The sequence below is a fragment of the Pararge aegeria genome, chromosome 6 (genome assembly GCF_905163445.1).
Source record: "Pararge aegeria chromosome 6, ilParAegt1.1, whole genome shotgun sequence".
Taxonomy (NCBI): Eukaryota; Metazoa; Arthropoda; class Insecta; order Lepidoptera; family Nymphalidae; genus Pararge; species Pararge aegeria.
The window spans coordinates 6,611,537-6,634,095 of NC_053185.1; the positions used below are offsets into that span (position 1 = coordinate 6,611,537).

Here is a 22,559-nt window from a genome sequence, read left to right on the forward strand (position 1 = left end):
AGTTGACGTATTATTTGAGCAACAACTAAGAAGTGAGATTGTTGTTTGTGAAGTTGAAGGTGAAAACTTTTCTTTTAAACTAAACACCAGCTTACCACAATGAACGCACCGCCAACATTCGAATCATTTCTTTTGTATGACGGAGAAAAAAAGTAAGTTTGTCACCATGTAATCAGATTGTTATGTGTTTGTTTATCAGCAGTAAACAAGTGCACTAACAAAAACTTGCTTTTTTTCAGGGTTCAAAAAGAAGAAGACACGAAAGTTACAAATGCGGCTATATTTACGGTAAATAAAGAGGACCATACTCTAGGAAACATGATTAGACAGTAAGTACAACTCAAATGTTTTTTCTATCTTAACCTGTATTGCATATTGTCTTAAATTATGTTGCTTATTTGATTTTACACATCTATTTAAATGTACATCTGAAGTCATTAGCTGTACATCATTTCTAACTGTTGTGAAAGTCAGTTGTATACTGTTGGATCTTTCTTGAATAATGGTACCTATAATCTGACCTGAGTATGAATTCAAATCCAAATTAAAAAAGTCTATATTCATGGAGTTCTATCACATGCACTTATGAAGTATTTATATTTATAAGTTTCCATTATTGTGAGTAGATGTTGATGGTAACTGCATTCTTAAACTTAAACCTAAAGGTAAAATAGCCTACAATAAACAAGCGGGGTATTTTCTTGAACACCAACTCAGTCAATTAAAAATTAGCTATGAAGTTAGAGCTATTCACACTCTTATCGTTTATGTAATCCTTATTATTATAATAGGATTTTTCTACAACCTTATGTTTTAAATAAACTTTGAAGTTATTAAAAGACAAGGATTTCAGGTATTGGATACAATATAGAAACACTAATATAGAACTATATAACTATATAGTTTGAGAAATAAAGACATTCACATGTAGGTGTAGTTATGTTGTGTTCAACACTAGCTAGAAAATCACCTGTTTATGTTTAGAGAAGTTTGCTACTTGAATACTTTATCGCAAGGCTGTTCAGCTCAATAGCTATCTAATACCTACCAGAACTTGTTTCACGTCATTGTTGCAGTCACCAGCCTAGAGAAGTGGAATTGCTTGACAATAATTCTTAGGAAAGCCTTAATTCTGTTTCAGCCAACTACTAAAGGATCCAAAGGTGCTATTTGCTGGTTACAAAGTTCCCCATCCCCTTGAGCACAAGTTTGTATTGCGTATTCAGACAACTTCTGACTACACTCCTCAAGAAGCCTTCATGAATGCTATCACAGACCTTACATCGGAATTGTCACTTTTCGAGGAGAGATTTAAGGTATGTAGATATTGTAATTGTAAAAAAGTCATTTACGAAATGCAATGTTGTTTATAGAACAACACTGCAGATATGCATTTTCAAACAGAATGAAGACAACAGTAATTTTTTTTATTATTATTATTGGCAAAATTATTTTGTGTATCTCCAAAACGTCTGTTATAATTTAAAAAAAATATATTTTTTTTAATTAATTGCTCATAATTTGTTTGTTTTTTGTCTCACATGTTTAGATAGAAGAATGCATATTTGTGATTGTTTTATATTAACAACATGTCTCCAACGGCTCCCAGCTACTCGCCGTTGGGAGCCGTTGGAGGCAAGCGGCCCAGGACCGTGCATTGTGGAACTCCCTACAAAAGACCTATGTCAAGCAGTGGACGTCAATTGGTTGAGATGTTGATGATGTATACCTTTTGTTAAATTTTTACTGTTAATTTGTTATGTTTATGTGGTGTACAATAAAAGTGTATTCATTCATTCATTCATTCATGATGATGAACAACATGTACTTGTGCAGGTCTCTTTCACAATGACCACCTCAATAAACAACCAAGCATGCATCAATATAAGCTTTGATAGGCACTCAATTAGTAAAAGTTTTATACTGTTATTTTTACTAATACACCTTGTTTAAATTAAAGTTACACTTTTATAAATTTAAAATTTTTATAAAAAACTGAATGTTGCATTTCCTTACATCTTCTCATTGTAGCCCAACGTAATTGGTCCCCACATTTTATTCAGTATTACTTGTTTACCAACGTGGCTGACCCAATGTATTGTACAACTACATATTATTGTTTTGTTGGTCATGAGCTGGTCCAGTTTCTTCCTAGATCACCTTACATATATTGTATTAAATAAATATAAAGAATTATTCTCCAGAATATGTAAAGTAGGCTTATAATGTAAAATGATGACATACTAGTTATATTACAATTTTTGTATATATTATGTAAAAGTTTTGTTTTATCACATGTTATTTCATATATTTTAGCTCCACACAACATATAAAAAAGGATGTTGACTAGGACACTTTATTTATCTATCTATTGTTGAAAATTCTAAAAGCTGCATTACAGTTCAGATCGCAAAGTTAATGTTTTTATTTTATTTTTTCAGGAAGCAATCAAAGAAAAGAAAGATGGATTAGACTGATGATAAAAATTTACTTTGAAATTAAAAAAATGGTTTAAAGTTTAGCTTGTAATTATATTAAATTAAACTAAGTATATTTAATTTTGTTTGTTTTTAATTTACATGCTCTATCATGGTTAGTTTGTACGTATGGCACAATTAATAAAACAAAGATGTAAAAAAAAAATCACAACTTGTGGTAATAAGCTTTTATTGCTTTGCACTATTTTCTGTGAATTATGTATATTTATTAAGATATCTTTGTATCTATAAAATTAACTTCTGATACTTAAACAATAATATTTTAAGAATTTATAGAAAATATAGTGCTATTATAATATAATCATATTACTAAAATAAAATTTTATGCAAACTTTATTTTTACATCAGCAGCTTGTATTTCTCGCAAGGACCATGGAGATTAAATGAATATTTCTATGTTTCATTAAAATTCAGTTCATTATGACGTAGAGAGAGCGTTGATGGCTTACAGGTTAAACATTGTGAGGAAACAAACCTCAAAACAAACCAGTGCCTCATGCCTCAGAGTTCTCTATAATATCCTTGCAGGCATGTGAACCCTACCAATTTGTATGGGAGTGGAGTACAGCCTATAAACCCTTCTCGTTCTGGGAGGAGAACAGTGATCTATGGTGGGATGGCTATGGGTTGATAGTGCTGATATTTTGGAATTAATGTAGATTACCGTATAGACAACAAACACTAAAACTACATGTTTTCATTTTAAAATCAATTTATTGTTTTACAAAATTTGTAATAATTCTGGTGTTTATTTAGTTGTTTACATAATAATTATAGTTGCGTGATAATGTTAAAACCATGATTGTGAAGAAAATTTATATCCGCATAAAACGTTTTCTCTCAATACACATTATATCCAGATAATGCACATGAAAAAAAAAATTAACACCATTACCTTTAAAACATGCTAAAATAAGTTACAAAGTCGTTTTCCTTATTTACAAATATTCTCCTATTTTATATGATTTTAAAACGATATACCATTTTTGTGGTAAACAATAAATAACGTAGAGAAAACGAGTAACATCAACAACGGTAACATTAGAGCTAAAGTTAATAAATAGTTATTAAAAAGTTTCTTCTTCATCACAGTTTTCTGTAGTGTGCCCAAACACTGAAAAAAAAGGGAAAATTCGTAATGTTAATAATGGTGGAACAATTTTATGATTTAAAAAAGGCTTCCCTCGACTTCGTCCGCGAAAAAACATAAGTAGTTTGTACCATAAAAATTTCATTCTATTTGCCCGACCATTGCCAAACTCATAAGTCCTTTTACATTCCTCAAAATTTGGCTATGAAATGTAAAAAAAAGAATTCAAATTCGACTGGAAGTTTCAGATATAAACAAATAAACCGGGGACGGAGAATTTTCTAATGCAATAATTTTCAACCCAAAATACCAATGCCCATGGATTTAACTTCTAAAATGCAAGACTTTCATGGCCGAAGTTTAGACTTAGTGTTGTAACATTTTTCTTTCAATGTCACCTGTAGTTAATTTTAAATTAAATTCTATTACCATACAAGTTGGAATTTTAAACATTCAATTAAAATTAACATCCTAATAGGGCATTTATTGTACAAAATACACGTATTTTGGTCAAAGTCTAGTTTCATATTTAGGAAATTTTTACTTAGGTACATATAGAATTAGTTTACGGAAGAAATCAATAATCAGTCTAATCCAATAGCTTTATAGTCGTAATAAAAGCGTGATAAAAAAGTAATAGGCCCGTTTTGACATTTGTCATCGCGACGTAACTAGTTATAGAACCATACGACTCGGTACTCGATACTCACAATAAATCGATTCAAGTTTGTATCAGTACTTGATCGATATGATTATATATCGAAGTATTCCTTTAACTTCACAACCAATTCGCGTGTCCACTTTTCAACATGTTGAAACAGAGTTCGTACTTATATAACAACAAACACAAAAATCGAGTCAAATCACTATGTTTAAATCAATGTCCAAAATAGAAGAGCCAAAGTTAACGTAAAAGTAAAAAAAATATGTCAAACTTAAACGAGCGCACAGTCAACTTTATAAGTTGGGGAAGGAAAAACTGCGTAGTGCGCGCGGGGACGCTTCAGTCATATGCCGCTTGGTCAGTTACATCAGACTCATTATTTAGAACCCAGTGTCGTCAATTCAAAATTTTACTACACAATATTTAATTTCGATTAGAATCGTATGAAGCTGATGATATTCAGTAAAAAAAACGGTTACAACACTAGTATTAAAAAAAAAGACAGAACGTAACTGTTTTTGAAACGCTTCGCAAAAATTATAAATTGCATGCTAATTTCTTTCTTTCATATTATTTAACGTCCCAAAAAAATTTACGTATTTTTTAAAACACTGTATTTAGTTGATTTTTATTTTATTGTTGCTTTCAGTTTCGTTCCAAGTTACATTCTATGGTCTTGCACTAATGTCAAAACGGGCCTATTACATTTTTACGACTATAGTAGTGTTATTTATCTAATGGGGATTAATAATTTCTTTTGCAAGTAAGTTTATGTTATCACCTTCACAAATCTCACAGTAAGGTCTGGGCGGGGGCGGCACTTTCTTGGAGGAGGGAGGCACATCTGGCTCGACCGACTGTCGCGGACAATCCTCTGTGTCGTGTGCGTCGAACACGTCGCATATGTCACAGAACAGCCGCGGCGCCACCGCGCGGGCTTTGCGCCCATTACTAGAATTATAAGACAAATTATTATAACACGAGCTTTTTATTACAGTTTTTAAATCCCGTGGGTGTCCTATATTTTCGTAGGAGAAAAATTGCCTTTATTACTCTCCGATCTTTTAACTAACTCTTATGCTAAAAAAAAACCAAGAGAACTCCTCAACCATTAATAGTACCTGTAATTTTTGTCGGTAAAAAAAAGTTTTCTTAAACAGCTAAAACGAAATAAATAAATATATTCTACATCATTTTTAAGCCGCTGCTTAGTCAAATGTAATGATTAATAATTCAAATTGTAATTTCCTTAATACATAAAAGTATATGCAATATAAATGGTTTACGTTTAACGTGACACCGACTTAGACAAAGTTGTAGAAATAGAAAATATTTACTACTTTTTATTTGTTTAATTAACAAGGTCGGTTTTTAATGTCATTTTTTTTTTGTTTTGTATTTTTGTGACAAACAGCAAGCATCTGGACGGGTGATTAGAATTAATCCGGTAATCACGCATAGACATATATATATAGTACTATAGCTGTAGTACTTCCCTAGACGATATCCCACTATTACTACTAGTAACAAGAAACTTACAATAGTGGAGGCTCAGCAGGGACGGTCGATCCCTCTAGAGCTTGCACCCGCGCCATTAGCTGCTCGTTTTTTCGCTGCATGTCGACTATCACAGAGTTAAGGAAGCTCACTTGACCATCTATCATTTCTTTATCCTCGAATCTGTAAAAAAAAAAATTTTTTTTACAGAGGCGATCTTTAGACAATTAGGCTAACACTAGTAGCCTTAGTACAAGAATCACCTGCTCGCAATCGAGTATTCGTTTTAGAGGATCGAAATACTTAAACAGCAGAGTAAAATATATTTTAATCATATAACATTAAAGCTCAAATTTGCCTACTATTCTTCAGGTAGGGTTTTTGGCACAGCGTTTTATTAAACATAATATCACTTGCTCAATAGTGAAGGCAAACAGCGTGAGGAAACCTGCATGCCTGTGAGTCCTACATAATGTTCTCAAAGGTGTGTGGAGTCCACTAATTCGCACAGGGTTAGCATGGTGGACCTACGGCCTTAACCCCTTTTCGATTCTGGGAGGAGACCCGTGCCCTGTAGTGGGCCGGTAATGGGTTGATGTGATGAAGATATGATGATGTCTGTGAAATAAAAATAAGATTAAGTACAGGATTTGCGACCTTAAAACGTGTAACATTAGGCCCATTTTACTTTGACGTTTCGGGTTTCATATGCGAAAACGGCTCCTCAATTGCGAGCGAACTACTCTACTCTACTCTACTCTTGAACTACTTACTGGCTACAGTTTATTCATGAACTTGGACGGAGGAGAAATCTGAAAATCTATTTTCTCTACTTAACTTTTGACGCAGTTTCAAGCCAAAGCATAATTTAAAGACAGTTTTGAGCTTTAAAATAAGTTATTTAAAGGCAGATGCAAGATATTTGCTGTCAATTCCAACTTATTATAAACAAAGAATCTATATCGATTAATTTGATCCTTGACAGAATTGCCGCGATAGAATATATTGGCCTAATTACAGTTCGGATTACGGTTTAGATTATCTATAAAGTTCTGTTCTCTTAACGTTAAAGTGAAAAAGGCCTAAGATGCCGGTTTTAGAGTCGCTAATTCTGTAATATAGATAATATATACTAACAAGCGTCCTGCCAAAAAGACCTGGCGAATAAGTACAATCTTACGGTGTCCACCTTTAGTGTTAGATTTTTACTCTTGAAAGAGGAAATACTTACTTCTGTGATGCATTATCGCCTTGTCCGAGTAGACCCATAGCGGTATTGTCATTTTTGTCACGTACTTCCTGGCCTTTCTGCGCCATTTCTTTCTGTAAACTAAGTTTTTCTCTTTCTGCTATCTCCACTTTGGCTTTATGACTCTGAAAAAATAAAATAAGCGCTGGATTTTTACGTTTTGTTTTATAAATAGATTGATTCTATTTGAAGAATTTTTGTTTAAAATTTAAAACAATTGTTGGACGAAGTACCTTGAGATCTCCTTGCAATTTCATTATTAGGTCGTCCTTGCTTTTCATATCTTTAATATTATTATCTAGATCAGCTCTCAATTTGCTTATAATTTTTTCGCTATTCGATAATGCTTCTGAGCTAGTTTTCCTCGTTGCTTGTAATTCTAAAGTCAATTTTTCTAATCTATCGTCTTTACTGCTTGCATTGTTTTGTTGTATAGCTAATAATTCCAATTTTTGAGATAAATCTAGTACATCTTTTTCTGCATCAGAAAGTTTATTTTGGAGTTTGTTTTGATTTTCTGTCTCTGACGCAATTTTATCTTTCGAATCCTGTAACTGTTTTTCATAATCGTAAATTTTATTTTTTAATTCGTGTCTCAAAATTTTGCTTTCTTTTTTATATTCATCGAACTGAGTTTGTAATTGTTTATTCAAATCTTCGTAATTTAATTTTTGCGCCTCATTTATGTTATTTAATTGTTTTATATCATTGTCAGATTTGGTTACACAACTTTGTAACTCGATAACTTTCTCTTTAGATAGTTCTAGCTCTTCGAGATACTTTTCTTGATTTGTTAAACTAATTTGTAATGTTTTTATTGTAGCATTTAGGGATCCGATTTCACTGGCGTATTTAGTTTTTAATTCACAATTCTCAGTTTCTAACAGCTTGATCGATTCTAGCATTTGCCTGGTCTGTAAAATGGTGTCCTCATTTAATTTATTTAATGCCAGTTGTTTTTCTTCCATTAAACTGTTTTTATTATTAATTTCTTCTTGAAGTTTAGTAATATCTCCTTCTAATAACAAAGTTTTATTTGAGTCTGTATTATTTTTTTCATTCAGAGATTTAATGATAATATCTTTCTCACTGATCACGTTGTTCAAAGCAGTTATGTTTTCAAGACATTCCTTTAATCTCAAATTACCATCTTCAATTTCATTTCTAAGATTCATAATTTCGTTAGTGAATTCATTACATTTGGCTTCTAATAATGTTTTGTCATTAACTAATGTCGCCCTTTCAGATTTTATCACTTCTAGTTGTCCTAACTGCTGCTTTAAAATAGATTCCTCTGTAGAAGAATTATTTAAAAGAGCCTCGTATTGTTGTTTAAGCGACGTAGTTTCTAGAACGGATTGATTTAACTGATCTTCTAGTTTGTTTTTCATTTCATTGGCGTTATTAAGCTCTTCTGACACTTGATACAACTGACGATCTTTTTCAGATAAAATTTCTCCATTAGATTTTATATCAATGGCTAACATTTCCAATTTCAGCGTTAAATCTTTAATGCAATTTTGTTTCTCTTCTACTAATTCTTTTAATCTACATTCTTCATCCTTTTGGGTTTTTTCGCCTTCACTCATGGCGATCAGCTGACCCTTTAGTTGGTTAAATTCTTTTTCATACTGGCTTCTTTGGTTGTTTAACTGCGCAGTCATATCATCTAAGACTTTTTGTAAAGAATCTTCGTGTTTTCGAGCTTCTTCTAGTTTATTATTCAAGTCATTTTGAGCTTCCGTCAGTTGGTCCACTTTTTCCATTAGTTTGACTTCAGATGTAGCACCATCGGCTTTTAATAAGGCTATCTCATCTTTGTAACGATCAATATCTATTTCAAGTTTTTTTCTTATAGTGTCATGTTCATTATTTAGTTCGTTCTCTTTTACTTTTAGACTCTCTATTTCATTTTTCAACATAGAATTTTCATCCAGTAATTTTTCATTCTGAGCTTCAAATTCTCTTAAACGACTTTCAGTTTCAGCTAGAAGATTTTCAAGATCTTTAATCTTATTTTCCGACATATTCAATTTAGCAATATTTCCATCTATAGATTCTAAAAGCTGAGTTCTTTCAGTGGAAAAATCTTCGTGTATTTTTAATATCTTTTGTTTGAATTCTTGTTCGATCCGGCTACAATTGTTTGTGACTTCTCTATATTTATCTTTTAATTCTTGCAGCTCTTTTTCTGTATCTTTCAGATGTTTTGAAAGTTTGTTAAATTGTTCATTAGAATCAGTGGTTTGTCCAGTGAGATTTAGATATTCTTGTTCTACATTTTCTTTAGACTTTTGTATTTCATCACACTTTTCTAAAGCACTATGTAGTTGACGTTTCAGTTCGCCAATTTCTAATTCCATTTGTGATAATTTACTTTTAAGTTCATTATTAGCTTCTGTGACTTCAGAAAGAGATTGTTTCAACTTTTTATTTTCTTCTTTTAACGAGTTCAACTCATCTGCATTTATTATAAATTGTGTGTTTAATGTATCAAATTCTATTTTACTTTGATCTAAAGCTTGCTTGTGAGTTTCAATTTCTTTTATTAGCTGTTCTATTTTAGAATTGCGATCTTCAATTTCTTTTTTATGTTCTTCTGCTATTTTGCTATGTTTGATATTAAAATTAGCGGTTGTTTGTTCGAACTCATCTTTCAATTTTATTATCTCCTTATCTCGTTCATGTACTGTTTGTTTAAATTCATGAATAAGTTTCTCGTTGGTGCTACAAGAATTATTATTTTCATTGAGCAATTTGTCATAATCTTTTGTTTTGGCACTAAGATCCTGTTGTAATTTCAAAATCTCTAATTTATTTTTCTCATCTTGCTGAGAGGCTTCGTTTAAGAAGCTTTCATACTCGTTAACCTTATTAAATAATTCTTCTTTGATACGAATAATTTCCTCCTGCAATGACTTGCACGTTGTTTCTTGTTTTTTCTTAAAATCTTCGAGCTGCTCTATGTCCAATACTTTAGCACTAAGTTCCATTTTTAATTTTGTTATTTCTTTATTTAGATTTACTTCATGTTCCTTACTCGTACCCGTAACTGGAAATAAAAGATTTTGAGAAATTGCTATAAAACAAAATTAAGTCATAACATCAGTATGAATAAGTAAACGTTACATTAAAGAAAATACTAAAAACTTAAAATTTTTTAAGTACCTTTATTTAATTCTAAAGTTTTATCATCAACAGCTGCCTGGAGTGATATTAATTTACTATTAAGATCTATGATTATTTGGCTATTTTCCTTATTTAATCTTTCTACATTTTGTTTCTCAGTCTCTAATTTCGATTCGGCCAGTTGCAACTTAGCTGTGAGCACTGATAGTTGCGTATCAAATTCAGTCTGAGCGATAGCTATTTTAGTTCTAGCTTCATTAAGTGCCTTTTCGGATTCTGTTTTAACTTTAGTCAGCTCTTCCGACATGCTCTTACCAAGCGAATCTTTTTCACTTTCCTTTTCTTTAAGAAGAGCGTAAGCTTCGTGAAGCAGTTTTTGCAGTTCTGATGATAACGCTGTAAACCAGAAATTATTTTATTTTACTTAATTTGTTTCGACAAAACGTAAATCTTGATAAAACTTTTATTCTCATAATCAAAAATATTAGACGCGCTTGTTTTTTGCATAACCACATTCATCTGTTTTAGAATATTTTACCGATTCACTTAAGTTTTTACCTCAGTGCAATACATTAAAGTATACATTTTCTGGAATAAATACACTGTAGCTCAATATATCGAGATAAGTAAACATTACTTAATTTCTTGCCACACAAATTATGCCATGAGTTGACAACTGTAGCTATCTATTAATGCGATTTGACCGAAGACTACGAGTTGGCAACTAGTTGGAAAAGTTTGTGAATCTGGCAGCAGTATAATACACTTTATGTCAAAATGTATCCGTCTATAGTCCATTGTAGAATGTACAACTTACTCTGTGCTGCAACCAGTTCTTCTTTGTGTTGCTCAGCTAGGGCACTCATATCTGCATTGCGCTGGTCTTCAAGCGTACGCAACGCTGCAGCGGTTGTTTCTGCACGGGCGGCTTCAAGCGCTACTTCCGCTTCTAAATCTCGTATTTGCTTTTCTCGCGCTTCCTTTTCTAGCTACAAATCATTTGGAATATAACCCCTAGTAGTATTATGGTTGCTAAACTGTGTTTGATGGTGTGTCTTCCTTTCACGCAGCAACAGGGTAACGTATTGAAGCGATTATTTAAACAGAGATACGCTGATTATAGGCAGTTGACAAATAGAACATCATTCCCCCTTAAATAGCCAAAGTACGCAAAGCGAAAAATCTGGGGCTTTTTTTTAAACTATAATAGACCACAATTTCACCTGACGGAAAATATAGATGTGGCAAAAGATGGGACGCGCTTGCCTAGAAGATCCCATTCACTCTTGTTATAAAAATACCTAAGTTTGTATTTATATTAATGGCAATTCAAAACCATATTTCTGGCTACCTTGTTTTTTTTGGGAATTGGCAACAAATCAACTTCACTCTTTTCAAGACTTACCCGACCCGAAGAGTTACCGATTAATTATTTATGTAACCAAATTCATATTTATAGGTTTCCATCCAAGGTAAGGAACTCTCGTTGCGCGAGATTAGTGACTCGCATTTACCTTTATTTGTTGTAAAACTTTTAATAAAGACTCACAAAGTTTTTACTTTATTCAACTACAAGTTAGCCCTTGAATGCAATTTCAACTTCTGGGTAAGGTAACCGGCTAACCTGTAAGGCGTATGGTACTTATATTAAACCCATCCCTCTAATCGGTTCCTACGTGACATCGTACCGGAACGCTAGTGTGGTAACTAGATACGGTCGAAGCCCACCAGATTAGTTATCTCTATAAGAGAGATCACAGAAATTAAAATTCTAAATCCTCCCTGGAAACAACTTAAAAAGCTCGCCGCTGCGGTAGGGAAGTCGTCAAAAAGCGGAATTGAAATATTCAGAGGGATGTTTAAGCATGGGGTGAGTCGGAGGGATCACAGACCTATTTGCTTAGGCGGGCCCCCATCTGTATACCATGTTTGCACATTTTGTTTTTTTTTAATATGACTTCAAAGGCTTTTTTGTATCGATTTTGATGTTTTAGTTGCAGTGTATGGAGGAGCACTACATTTTATCTATGAAACCTCGTATTACGGGAAAGTTACAAAGAAACAGAATCTCATTCATTTACGTACCTCCATGGCTTCTTTGTATTTCTGGAAACAAAAACATGGATTAGATTTGACCACAAGTTTACCTTAAGTTATTACATTAAATAATTTAAGTTTTTTTTACATTATAATCCTCCTTATTAATATTTTCCTCTTCGTTTCTGAACATGAGATCCTCAACCTTCTGCCGCTCGTCTTCCAGCATCTTATTGAGTTTGTCCAGTTCGGCTTTGAGTTTCGCATTTTCGTTGTTTGCCTGCATAATGTATTTTTAAAAAAAGTTATTAAAATTACAAATTAAAACATTCACTATTTCGGATAGTATATTAAGCGTCACGCAATTAAAAAAAAAAAAAAAAATATTTCACGCTGTGTAGCTAGACTTAGACAGCATATAGACTTGTAAATAAAACATATTATGTTTTATAAAAACTAATGAACCCTTTCACTAACGACGGACCAGGCAATGCCAAGGTAGTACCTAACGCCTAATCAAATAAGATTCCTAGGCATAAATTTACCTTTCACCAATCGATTTTCACTAGGCAACTTATATAACCTAACTTGTCTATGGTTCTTGCTACAAGGTGTGGTATTTCGTGTTTTTATTATTTAAAAAAAACGAATTAATATTTTTTTCACCTGTCAAGTGTCAGTTTACGAGTCGCCTAAACATCGAATCGGTGTCGTAACTTTAGATGGCACCAACCGTTCATCAAGTAAGAGTTCGTGAAACACTTTTTTTTTTCTCTAGGAATCACCGAAACCACTAGACATCAGATTAAGACTATTCCTAGGTTTAGTGAAAAGGGCCATTACTTACACATGTAATTTGTTTTAGTTGCCTAATCAAAAACAATTTAAAAGAATAAGTAATTAAATTACTAGGTACTTTTTTTTCTAAGCTTTTTTTAAATTGTAATCTAGGTGTGTTTAGTCATGCTTCAGGTTTCTTTATGGCATGAAAAGTTATCTGTTGACATTGATCTCAATTAATAATAATGGGCGACAAAATGCAGTCTTAGGACATCTTTGTCAACGTACTAGCTGTCTGCGGCTGAATTCACCAAATTAATTAACAAATAAATAAGGACCTATACATTTTTAAATAGACCGGAGTGTGAGATATTTCTTTCTATTTGATCGCGTGAAAGTTAAGTTCTACGATATGTATGCAAAGAGCGCCATCTACTGACAATACAGTTTTCCAGTAATGTAACTAGATGGCGGTATTTACATTCCATACAAATCGTAGTTAACTCCATCGAAAATCTCACATTAAGCACCCTGAGTCATTACTGCAAAAGGCACCGCATTGCTGCGTTAGAAAGGTTTTCTTTAGGAGTTAAAGCCTAAATCTCAGATTATTTCACAGTCAATCAAAATAAACATGGTCTCTAATAAGGATCTAAATGCACGGGGCAGTTATTATTCATAAGTGAAGTCAAAATGTACATATTTTCTCATATGGATCAAAATGTATGGCATAATTAATTTGAATATAAAAAGCCGGCTTTGCCTATACGTGTGGTTAGAGCTCTGGAAACCAACATTTATAGACTCGATGTGTTGTCAGCCTTCAAAACGTGTCCGTGAAAGATAAGTTTTGACTCAAGAATTGGGATTCTATTTCCGTCGAAAAGCATGAAAATAAATAAAAGTGACGAAGAAATAAGGTATTCCGTATATCGTTACCTTATTTTAAGTACACATCTTACAATTAATATTAAATTTGACGTATTAATTGAACGTGGCATAACGTCGGAATAGTTATGCAAACTGACATTTGAAAGGTGCTGACAACGTGCACAACAATATGCTACTTTTAATAACAAAAGCCCAATATTTAAACTATCAATAGAGTATAACATTAATAAAGAGCAAACATCGGAGGCTTTTTCTGTGTAATTTTGCATGTCTAGTCGTTTATCGATCGAAAGCTATACACCACCTATATACCTGTGTAGCTTCTTTCTTAATCTGTGTAAGCGCGTTCTCTGTACGATCAACTTGTAGCGATGCCTTTGTAAGCTCCGTCCGATCCAGTTCCCTTTCCCGCATCAACCGCTCCAGATGTTGCTGTTTCTCTCGTAGGATTTCCTGTTTTAATAATAGCAATACTATGTTAAATGCACACCAATTAAGTGACACACAACGTTAACTTGTTAGTTATAAATTTTAATCGTGTTCCAATCATCATAAATCAGCGACTTGTTATTTTCCTTTATGAATTATTGTGATAAAATTATGGTATTTACTTGTACATTGAATCCTACTTATCCTATAAATCCTATTATAAAGAATATATTTTAAGGATTCGTTATAATTACAGTTTATTCATGGTATAGTAATTTTGCAGAGATCAAAACTCGCTGGACGCTTACAACATTAGTCATTACATACCTAAATAAAGTTAGTCTCCTAGTAGCTAGTAAAGTTCTTCTTCTTCTTATTAAATAAAGTTATTAAAAATGATAAAGTTAACACTTAATTGTGTGTCTCCACCTTCTTCTTGCCCTTATCCCACGTTATGTCATATCACGAGTTAGCACATGTCTTCTTCCACCGTCTGATGGAGGACGACGCAGTAGCGGACCCGCTTCGCCGTCGAAAGGCAGGTCGCAGGTTTTCACCCTAACGAGGACGTCTGGGCGCTGGATTTGAGGTGGTCCACCAAATATTCCTGGTATGCTTCTGACGTAGTTACCAAACCCACCGCTGTGGATAGTCTGCTTCGGCGGACGCGCCTGGGTGGTTCGCGGACAATTGCGCCAGTTTTCCCTTGACCCAGTCATCAGACGACGAGTAGGAAGCTGCCCTTCAGCCGGTGAGTCCCAGATATACCTCTAGAACCAGGGAAGCCAAAGCAGCACCGTTTCTGTTCGGGGTGCGAAAATGCATTTTAAAGCTTAAATAAAAATGTATTCTTCTAACTTGAAGAAAGTCTTGTTTACGTTTTGGCATATTTTTACAAACAAGTCCCGTGCGGAAGTAAACCTTTCTTGGGATTGTTTTCGTTACTGGAGTTATGCCCATCTTTTTCTTCTTGGTGGTAGGGTTTTATCCTCTTTAAATCGCGAGAACAGTCAGTGTGTCAGAGTTACCCGCATTCCGGTCCTTTTTGGTGAACTGCCTCGTCACATCTCCAATAGCCTATAATAGATGGGCTAAAGGCCTTTCCCAACGGGAGGATTTGCCCATAATCACCACGGGTAGACGGGTAGACAGGAATTACGACATCCGAGCCAAGACGTGGTGGTGACACCGGTTTTCTGATGTGTCATCACGACACGGCATATCACCGCCAAGTAGCATTGCTGTGTTCAGTAATTACAGGCACATGGCTTAACTCCTACGCCTCAGGGCGGTGCTTTGTCGGACGTGTTCATCTTCATTAGTGCAGCTTGCATTGAGAAGCAGTGAGTTACAAACATATTAAATAAATGCTGGAAGAGACATTACAATACATGCTTCCGAAAATTAATTCATGCGTTCCTAAATCAAATTAGGATATCAATTAAAACGACTGTTTTGAGATGCAAATTCGATACGACTTTCTTACGGCCGTTACTCTGAGGAAAATGAGCTTTAATCTAACACGAAATTTTCATTAATTTATCCTATCTATTCTTTCACGTTACATTAAACTAACAAGCGTTTGGACTGCATGTTGTTGATATTGTACGATATACCTATTTAAAGTGCTTCTTCGCATTCTTATTTTTTTAAATATGATCTGGAATGCTTTTCCAGCGTCCATTATTACTGATCACCCTCAAATAAAGAGTCGATAGATGTGACGAGCATAATTACTTTGGTATGTGTTAGGACTATGAACACGTGTTTCTATCAAAAGATTATCCTACAGGTCAAGCTATATATCTATCTAACACAAGTAAATCGATACATTTTCAGTGCAAAATACTTTGAATGATAAATAATTTATGACTCATATGATTGGTACGATTACTGTTTTGCACAATAATTACTATCCTTTATTTATCTTTAGATACAAATAATACAATATATTTTGCGTCACTGCATATAGAACGAAAAATAACACATTAATTCTTTTATTTCTTCGCCGAATTATCCACTTGTTCGTTCTAGATCTTTATCTGCATGGAGTTATTCAGGTGGTCTAATGAAACCTCCACATTATACTATCGTTTTTTAGTTTGGTTGATTAGGTGAAGATACTAAAAGGAGGTAGTTGAATGCGTTTTGATAAAAATAGGTGTCGCAGGTCACTCAATTAGAGCTAACCAAAAGAGTACGTTATTGGCAATGTAATAGAAGAGAAAATTAGGACAAAGACTAGCTCACTCGTTCGTTTCGCTTATTGTAAGATAAGTACTTAATACAAAATTATTTCATGTCCTAAAGACATGCGTACTTTTTAACAAATAATGTAAACGAACTATTTAGTTTTGCAAAATAAATTTATCTTTCATTAATTACTCATTCAAATGGGACAAACATTGAAACTGAAACTGTTAAGACGGTGAAGGTGCCTACTTCTTAATGCATTACAAAATGTGCCTTAGATATAACCAGGGCAATAATCACAGTAATACGATGAACACAGTAGTGAAGTAAAATATGATTAAAGATACATGCAGTTTTACTTATTAATATGTTCACAGTTATCAGATTAAGAAGGAAAGTCAAGCTACAAAATTGAAGTGCATCAGTTCTACAACTTTCAGTTAACTTAACACTACTCGATATATCATAAATTCGTTCTAATTTGCTGAACCTGGACTTCGTTGTGCTTAGAGCTATATTTCATTCCTTTCTACGCTTTTTTCTAAGATTCCTTTCTACTTACCTACGCAGATTGAGTGATTGAAATCACTCAATCTGCGTAGGTATCCAACAAAATCAAGTCAATTAGAGGTCTTCTTACTTTTGTAATGACAACAGAATTTCGATTCCAGTCTAGCACTTGATTGTGCCTATTTCAACCGGATATCTTGCGAGATGCAGAGGAATTTACGTACAACCCTACGATGCGTAGTATTAAAATTTATGACTTTAAGCTACCAATTAGGTATATATGAAAAACTACGTGTAGGCAGTTAGATATTACCTAAACGCTAATATGGAATTGAAACGTGATCGTACATATCTATTACAGGAGTTATGCTAGCACATTATCACCCGCCTACATTCGTGTCATGTCTGTGTTAGCCACTAATTTTCTACGTAATGTCTATCTTTATGCTGATTCTATTATAATCGATATTACGCAAGACCTGCCGTAAGTAAACACACACACACTATTCTTTAGCAAACAACAAAGTTCTGGGGAAAAAAACAACGGTACAAAAGTAATTTAAGTAAAAGAGATTCGGTTCGGACTGATTTTCTTCTAGCTGTATCTAAAAAATTGAGCTCCGTAAGACGTGGTTTTATATGCAAAATACACCCAAAACTACCATATTCGACATAATATTCTATTGTTTGTATATTATGTATTCAAATATAGTATCATATGATATGAGAAATTCTTGTAATCTATGCCCTGATTTACCTTAAAAAGGTAACCGAGTTTGGGTAACTCGGTTACATTATAGATGACATCACCCAGAATTTCTTAGTAAGGGAGCTTAATAATGTAGTAATAGGAATAATAAAGCGTGGATTTAGTAGGTACGTCTAGTTTTAGTTATCCAAGATTCAGACTTAAGACGACTTCTCTGATACTATTTCAATATAGGATATGTTTTTGGGATCTTATTTCTTTATTTCTTAAAAACAATCTAATTTCAAAATTAAAAAATATCCGAATTTCTAAATTTATTTATTTCAAGTAGGCCTAATATAAGCACCTTTGAAACGTCAAGTCTGTCTGTCTAATCCAGGAAAACCTCCAAAATCTTGTTTTTTTGAAAGATAAAGTGAATAAATTCAGGATATTTATTAAAGGGGAAGACAATCGTAAACCTTCCTTTGTGGCACATTTTGAATCTGGGTTAGATAAAAAAAAAATACTAGGAAAAAAACGAAGGCACTAAAAAAGCTTTATTCACGTGCGAAATTGCCGTTGAGCTGCGCGAAGAACACTCCAAGGCTAAAGAAAATCTTTAGACGGAGGTAAAAAGGAGCTACCTAGATAGCTAGTATACGAATATCCACGCCTCTCAAGAATACCCGCTTCCCGAGTTAAAGGAAATGCAAAAATGCGAGAATTCAGTTTTAATTACTTGTGAAGTCTCACAAGTAATTAAAACTGAATTCTAAATAGTTACTGTTATTTTACTTCAAAGCGCTCAAAGCGGAATCTTCTTATCTTTAAGGGGGAAAGGATGGCAACTATCACGTCAAAATACAATAGGTATATTATGTGTTCTAGCAGAAGTACTATGCAGTTGAGGTTTTTTGTTTTTTTCCTATTTCTTTTTTTATCTTCATTGTGTGCTATAAAAAGTTTATCTATCTATCTTATCTACCCACAAATGTAACTTGTTAAACTGAGGATTAGTGTGAACTTGAAAGTATAATGAAACGAACTTAGTCAAGGTATGAGGTAAAATTATGTTTCAAAATGTAGTAGAAACAAAATTGGTTAGAGGAAAATCATTGCTTTATTTTCCGCTCAAAACGAAATTAATAATTAATACGATAATACATTAAAAAAAATCCAAATTTAGGCTAGGTTTTTTACGTAGCTTAGTTTGTGAGAACAGTAACACGGATCTCTTGGAAGTCAGTTATTAACATTGAAATCGCATATTATATATTGCATTTTTTTTTGAAAAGCTATATATAATATTGGCCTTTGCGGAAATGCTTAATGACTCGTCGTACTCCACAAGCGAAGTCCATACGCAATTTAAAAAAAAATATTTAACTATCTACCGAAAAAAATACCTAATTGAATATTGTTTTTCTTAAATGTTAACGTAATTGTTAAAATTACTTAAATGTTTTTTTTATATACCTAATAGCATTCCGAATTAAATTGGTTTTCCTACTATTCTCTTCCTACTAACCTAAGTCTTAGTAATTCTTTCAATTATTTAATTTGGCTGGCCCCAAACTGCGCTTTGATAGTTTACATTATATTACTAAATTAACTGACTTTTACGGACTCGAGAGTATAACGAATTTAAAGTGTAACGAATCATAAAACTAAAATGTAATCACACGGGATTTGCGGTACATCCAACGCGCATGCAGCGTGGTGCAGTGGTATTTTTATTTCAATGAACTTAGAACGAACGCAATACTGAATTTCAGGCTCAGTTGGGCGATTGCCAAATTCAACAGAGGGAGTGAACCGCCGTCTGGAATCTATATAACCTTTAAAGCTATATCCGATCGATAGAGCGGTTGCACTCCCCATTCAAAGATTCACTTATCACCATCATCTCACTACAACGTACAAATTTTTGTATGTAATATACCTACGAATTATAAGTGCCATCCAGAAGCCTATTTGAATAAATATTGACTGAATTGACTTTGACTCTACAATTAAATTATTTTAATCCTAAGTATGCTGGGTATATCGCGGTAAAACATCTAAAAAAACCTTTTCAACAAGTGACTACTGTTGAGGAAAATCGGTAATTGACATAGGTAAGCAGATAACTGACGTAGCCACTACGTAGTTTATATTTCTTATGTGCTTAAGTATAATTTAACCTAGCACGTGCATTTTATACATGTGTCCAGATTATAAGAAAGTATTCTAATTATATTATTTTCACAAAGCTTTAAATTACTAATGTATTTTAAAGAGAAACAAAGTAAAAGACAAATCAGTAACTGCTGTCTAAAATAACTTTAAAGAGAAATAAAACAGTTAGGTTTTATGGAATTTTCATCTTTTATTTATTTCCAATGTAGGAAAACCACGCCTTTTTTATTAGATAAGCCTTAGTTTCATGACAATTTTGATGTGAGAGTCTAGGTCTGGGTCTCTCTTTACCCCTCTACCCTAAGAGCCTTTTTAACAAATACATCAAAGCAGCCAACTGACGAAGAAGAATGTTTTTGTTTCACTTTTATGAGGGAGGTACGCTGTACGGCCCATAGTTAACGCGGGTGAAACTGCGGGCAACCGCTAGTCCATACGAATATTATAAGATGAAAGATATTTTGTTTGTTTGTACCGAATAGGCTCCTGAAATACTACACCGGATTTAACCATTTCTGCGCCAGAAGAAAGCTAAACTATCATAAAGTAACATAGGCTATAATTTATTTTCAAAAAATTGGAGATCCTTAAGAAAATTGCAATAAGGATTAAAAATAAAAATTGCAAAGTACAAAAATTTTGCCTGTAAAATTCATTAGCTGGAGTGCGCTGTGAAAACTATTGATTCTACAAGAAAATTATGTATTGCATGATTAAATTACTTACTATAACCTAGCACTAGAAAGTCCGCGAGGGAATATATCTAACTATCATGGTTAAGTCGCAATAACAGCTTTTGTGTTCTAAAATTTTATTAGATCGCCGGTAGAAACAAAACTGGGCTTCTACTGTAGCCCACTGTGTATCACAGTACAAATTTATATTAAAATAAATTGTTTTATCATTATTGTTATTTGATAGCAGTAAAATACTTTTTGATTCGTTGCAAACCGGACATTTAATTTTGAAGTTATCGCGAGTTTAAAAAATAGGGACACCTAAGCAAAATGGTTTTGAAAGACACTTATATGACAAAGTTACTGATCATACACGATCATTACACGCGATTTTTTTTACAAATATACACAATTAAAAAAATATCTGTAGGCATCACCTAAATTGAATGCCACACAATATCCCTCTAATAAACTGTTCGTACGGGATGCTTTAAAAACAAAATCATACTCGGGCGAAGTCGCGAACAACCGCTAGTTTAAATAAAGTAAAACTTTACAAAGATTAATTATTCCATACAAAGATTATTTACTTTACTCTCATTTAAGTTTGTTGTAGTATAAAATTAAACTAGGGGCGCAGTGAATTCGAATATTAGATAAATGCACCGTGCACTTACTTACCTCTAGTTATACTATAATGGAATAGCGAGAAATTCGTTTTACATAGGCATGTAGATACATAGGCATGTAGATACATAGTTTACGTTTTACCTTTGTCATGTAAATATGGTAGGTAAAATTAGTCTATGAGTGTATCTAAGAGCAAATCTTTCAAGAACAAGCGGATAATTATTTCCTTTATCTGATTTTCTTTCGAGTAACGAGAAACTTGCTTAGGAACGACGTCATTCAAACAAAAAGACTTCTTAAGCCTCGACTTAAGTAACGTAATCTCTTCTTATTACCCGTTTTAGAATTTTCTTGCATAATTTTTTACTAAGCTCTTAATAGGTACCTACTTCGACACAACTTTAACAAATTATAGCGAATCTCAGTTCTTGCTGATTCGCCGAGGATATTTATTGGACAAATTGTATGTAAAAACGCACATTCCGGTTTCTGAGAAGAAAATAGATATGTGACAGTGCAGTACTAGTTGTAATAGGTTTAAGATAAGGAGAAGAGTTATTGGAGAGATTTTAATAAAGCACTTATTTATTGTGAAGTGATTTTATTTCAGGTATGCCATAGTCTATATACAAATAAAAACCCGCAGGAACTGGGCAAATACTTTATACTCTTAGTTATTAATTATTTATTTAGTTTTCAATTAGGTACCTACATTATTTATATCCACTGTCAAGAAGAGCCTACTTAAAAACAAGGAAAAATATAAAACATCGTAAAGAGAAATAGGAATAACCCAACCACCCTTAAGGGTCTATCCACACATAAAAGGATCAGGGTTCCGAGCCAGTAAAATAGGTTCGGGGTAATCATCCCAGTACGTGTTTTTATATTCATACATGTTAAAAAAACAAGAGTTAAGGTTGATAGTGTCCACGTGTGTGTGTACGTCAGGGCATAATCCGAATGTTTAGTTTTAATGTAAAATAATTCAAACAAGCTAAACCTTTGGTTGATTTTGAAATCTGTCATAGTAGCGTACTATGGTTTGATTACCACCGGCCGATAAGGCAACGGTTATTTTAATTATTTCAACAATATTTCGCGAGCGTACGAAAAAACTAATAACCAATCTTATTAGAACTATCATTAGAATTTAACTGTTGTAATTGTTCATTTAAACAACTACTAACTCCCATCATGGATATTGACTCAAAGACTGGGTATTAACCGCTGAATTTTCTATGCCTGACAAAACACAAAACACTGACCGAGGACCTGACCCTGATATGACACCTGGATAAACGTAAAAAGCCCCTTTAAAAACTTACATACATAATACGCATGCGACCAAGCAAGTTTACAGCTTTTAGTATAATAAAACAACACAGTTAGGTTTAGGAAATATTTATTATTTAC

At 33.2% G+C, this 22,559-nt stretch overlaps 2 protein-coding genes across 13 annotated transcripts in view; one reads left to right on the forward strand and one right to left on the reverse strand.

Annotated features, from left to right (window-relative positions):
- On the forward strand, positions 1–2,541 carry LOC120624545 (DNA-directed RNA polymerase II subunit RPB11). Its single transcript, XM_039891162.1, has 4 exons — positions 1–152; positions 240–329; positions 1,142–1,316; positions 2,442–2,541. The coding sequence occupies exons 1-4, from the start codon at positions 100–102 to the stop codon at positions 2,475–2,477; spliced, it is 354 nt and encodes a 117-aa protein (XP_039747096.1). The 5' UTR covers positions 1–99; the 3' UTR covers positions 2,478–2,541.
- Positions 2,542–3,223: 682 nt separating this feature from the next.
- LOC120624366 (CAP-Gly domain-containing linker protein 1) overlaps positions 3,224–22,559 on the reverse strand; it is a 70,107-nt gene continuing 50,771 nt past the window's right edge. For all 12 annotated transcript variants that reach the window (XM_039890858.1, XM_039890866.1, XM_039890864.1 and 9 more), the window contains 10 exons: positions 14,148–14,288; positions 12,313–12,444; positions 12,213–12,233; positions 10,945–11,116; positions 10,167–10,523; positions 7,232–10,050; positions 6,981–7,123; positions 5,792–5,932; positions 5,034–5,203; positions 3,224–3,612 (listed from right to left, as the gene is read on the reverse strand). In XM_039890858.1, coding sequence (XP_039746792.1) covers positions 3,566–3,612; positions 5,034–5,203; positions 5,792–5,932; positions 6,981–7,123; positions 7,232–10,050; positions 10,167–10,523; positions 10,945–11,116; positions 12,213–12,233; positions 12,313–12,444; positions 14,148–14,288 — 4,143 coding nt within the window. In that variant the 3' untranslated portion in view covers positions 3,224–3,565. The remainder of the gene's footprint in view (positions 3,613–5,033; positions 5,204–5,791; positions 5,933–6,980; positions 7,124–7,231; positions 10,051–10,166; positions 10,524–10,944; positions 11,117–12,212; positions 12,234–12,312; positions 12,445–14,147; positions 14,289–22,559) is intronic.

Bases quoted from the DNA above. Each gene is read 5' to 3' on its own strand.
- LOC120624545 (XM_039891162.1), top strand. From the start codon at position 100: ATGAACGCACCGCCAACATTCGAATCATTTCTTTTGTATGACGGAGAA. The intron at 153-239 runs GTAAGTTTGTCA...GCTTTTTTTCAG, and splicing joins TTGTATGACGGAGAAAAAAA to GGTTCAAAAAGAAGAAGACA. The intron at 1,317-2,441 runs GTATGTAGATAT...TTATTTTTTCAG, and splicing joins TTTTCGAGGAGAGATTTAAG to GAAGCAATCAAAGAAAAGAA.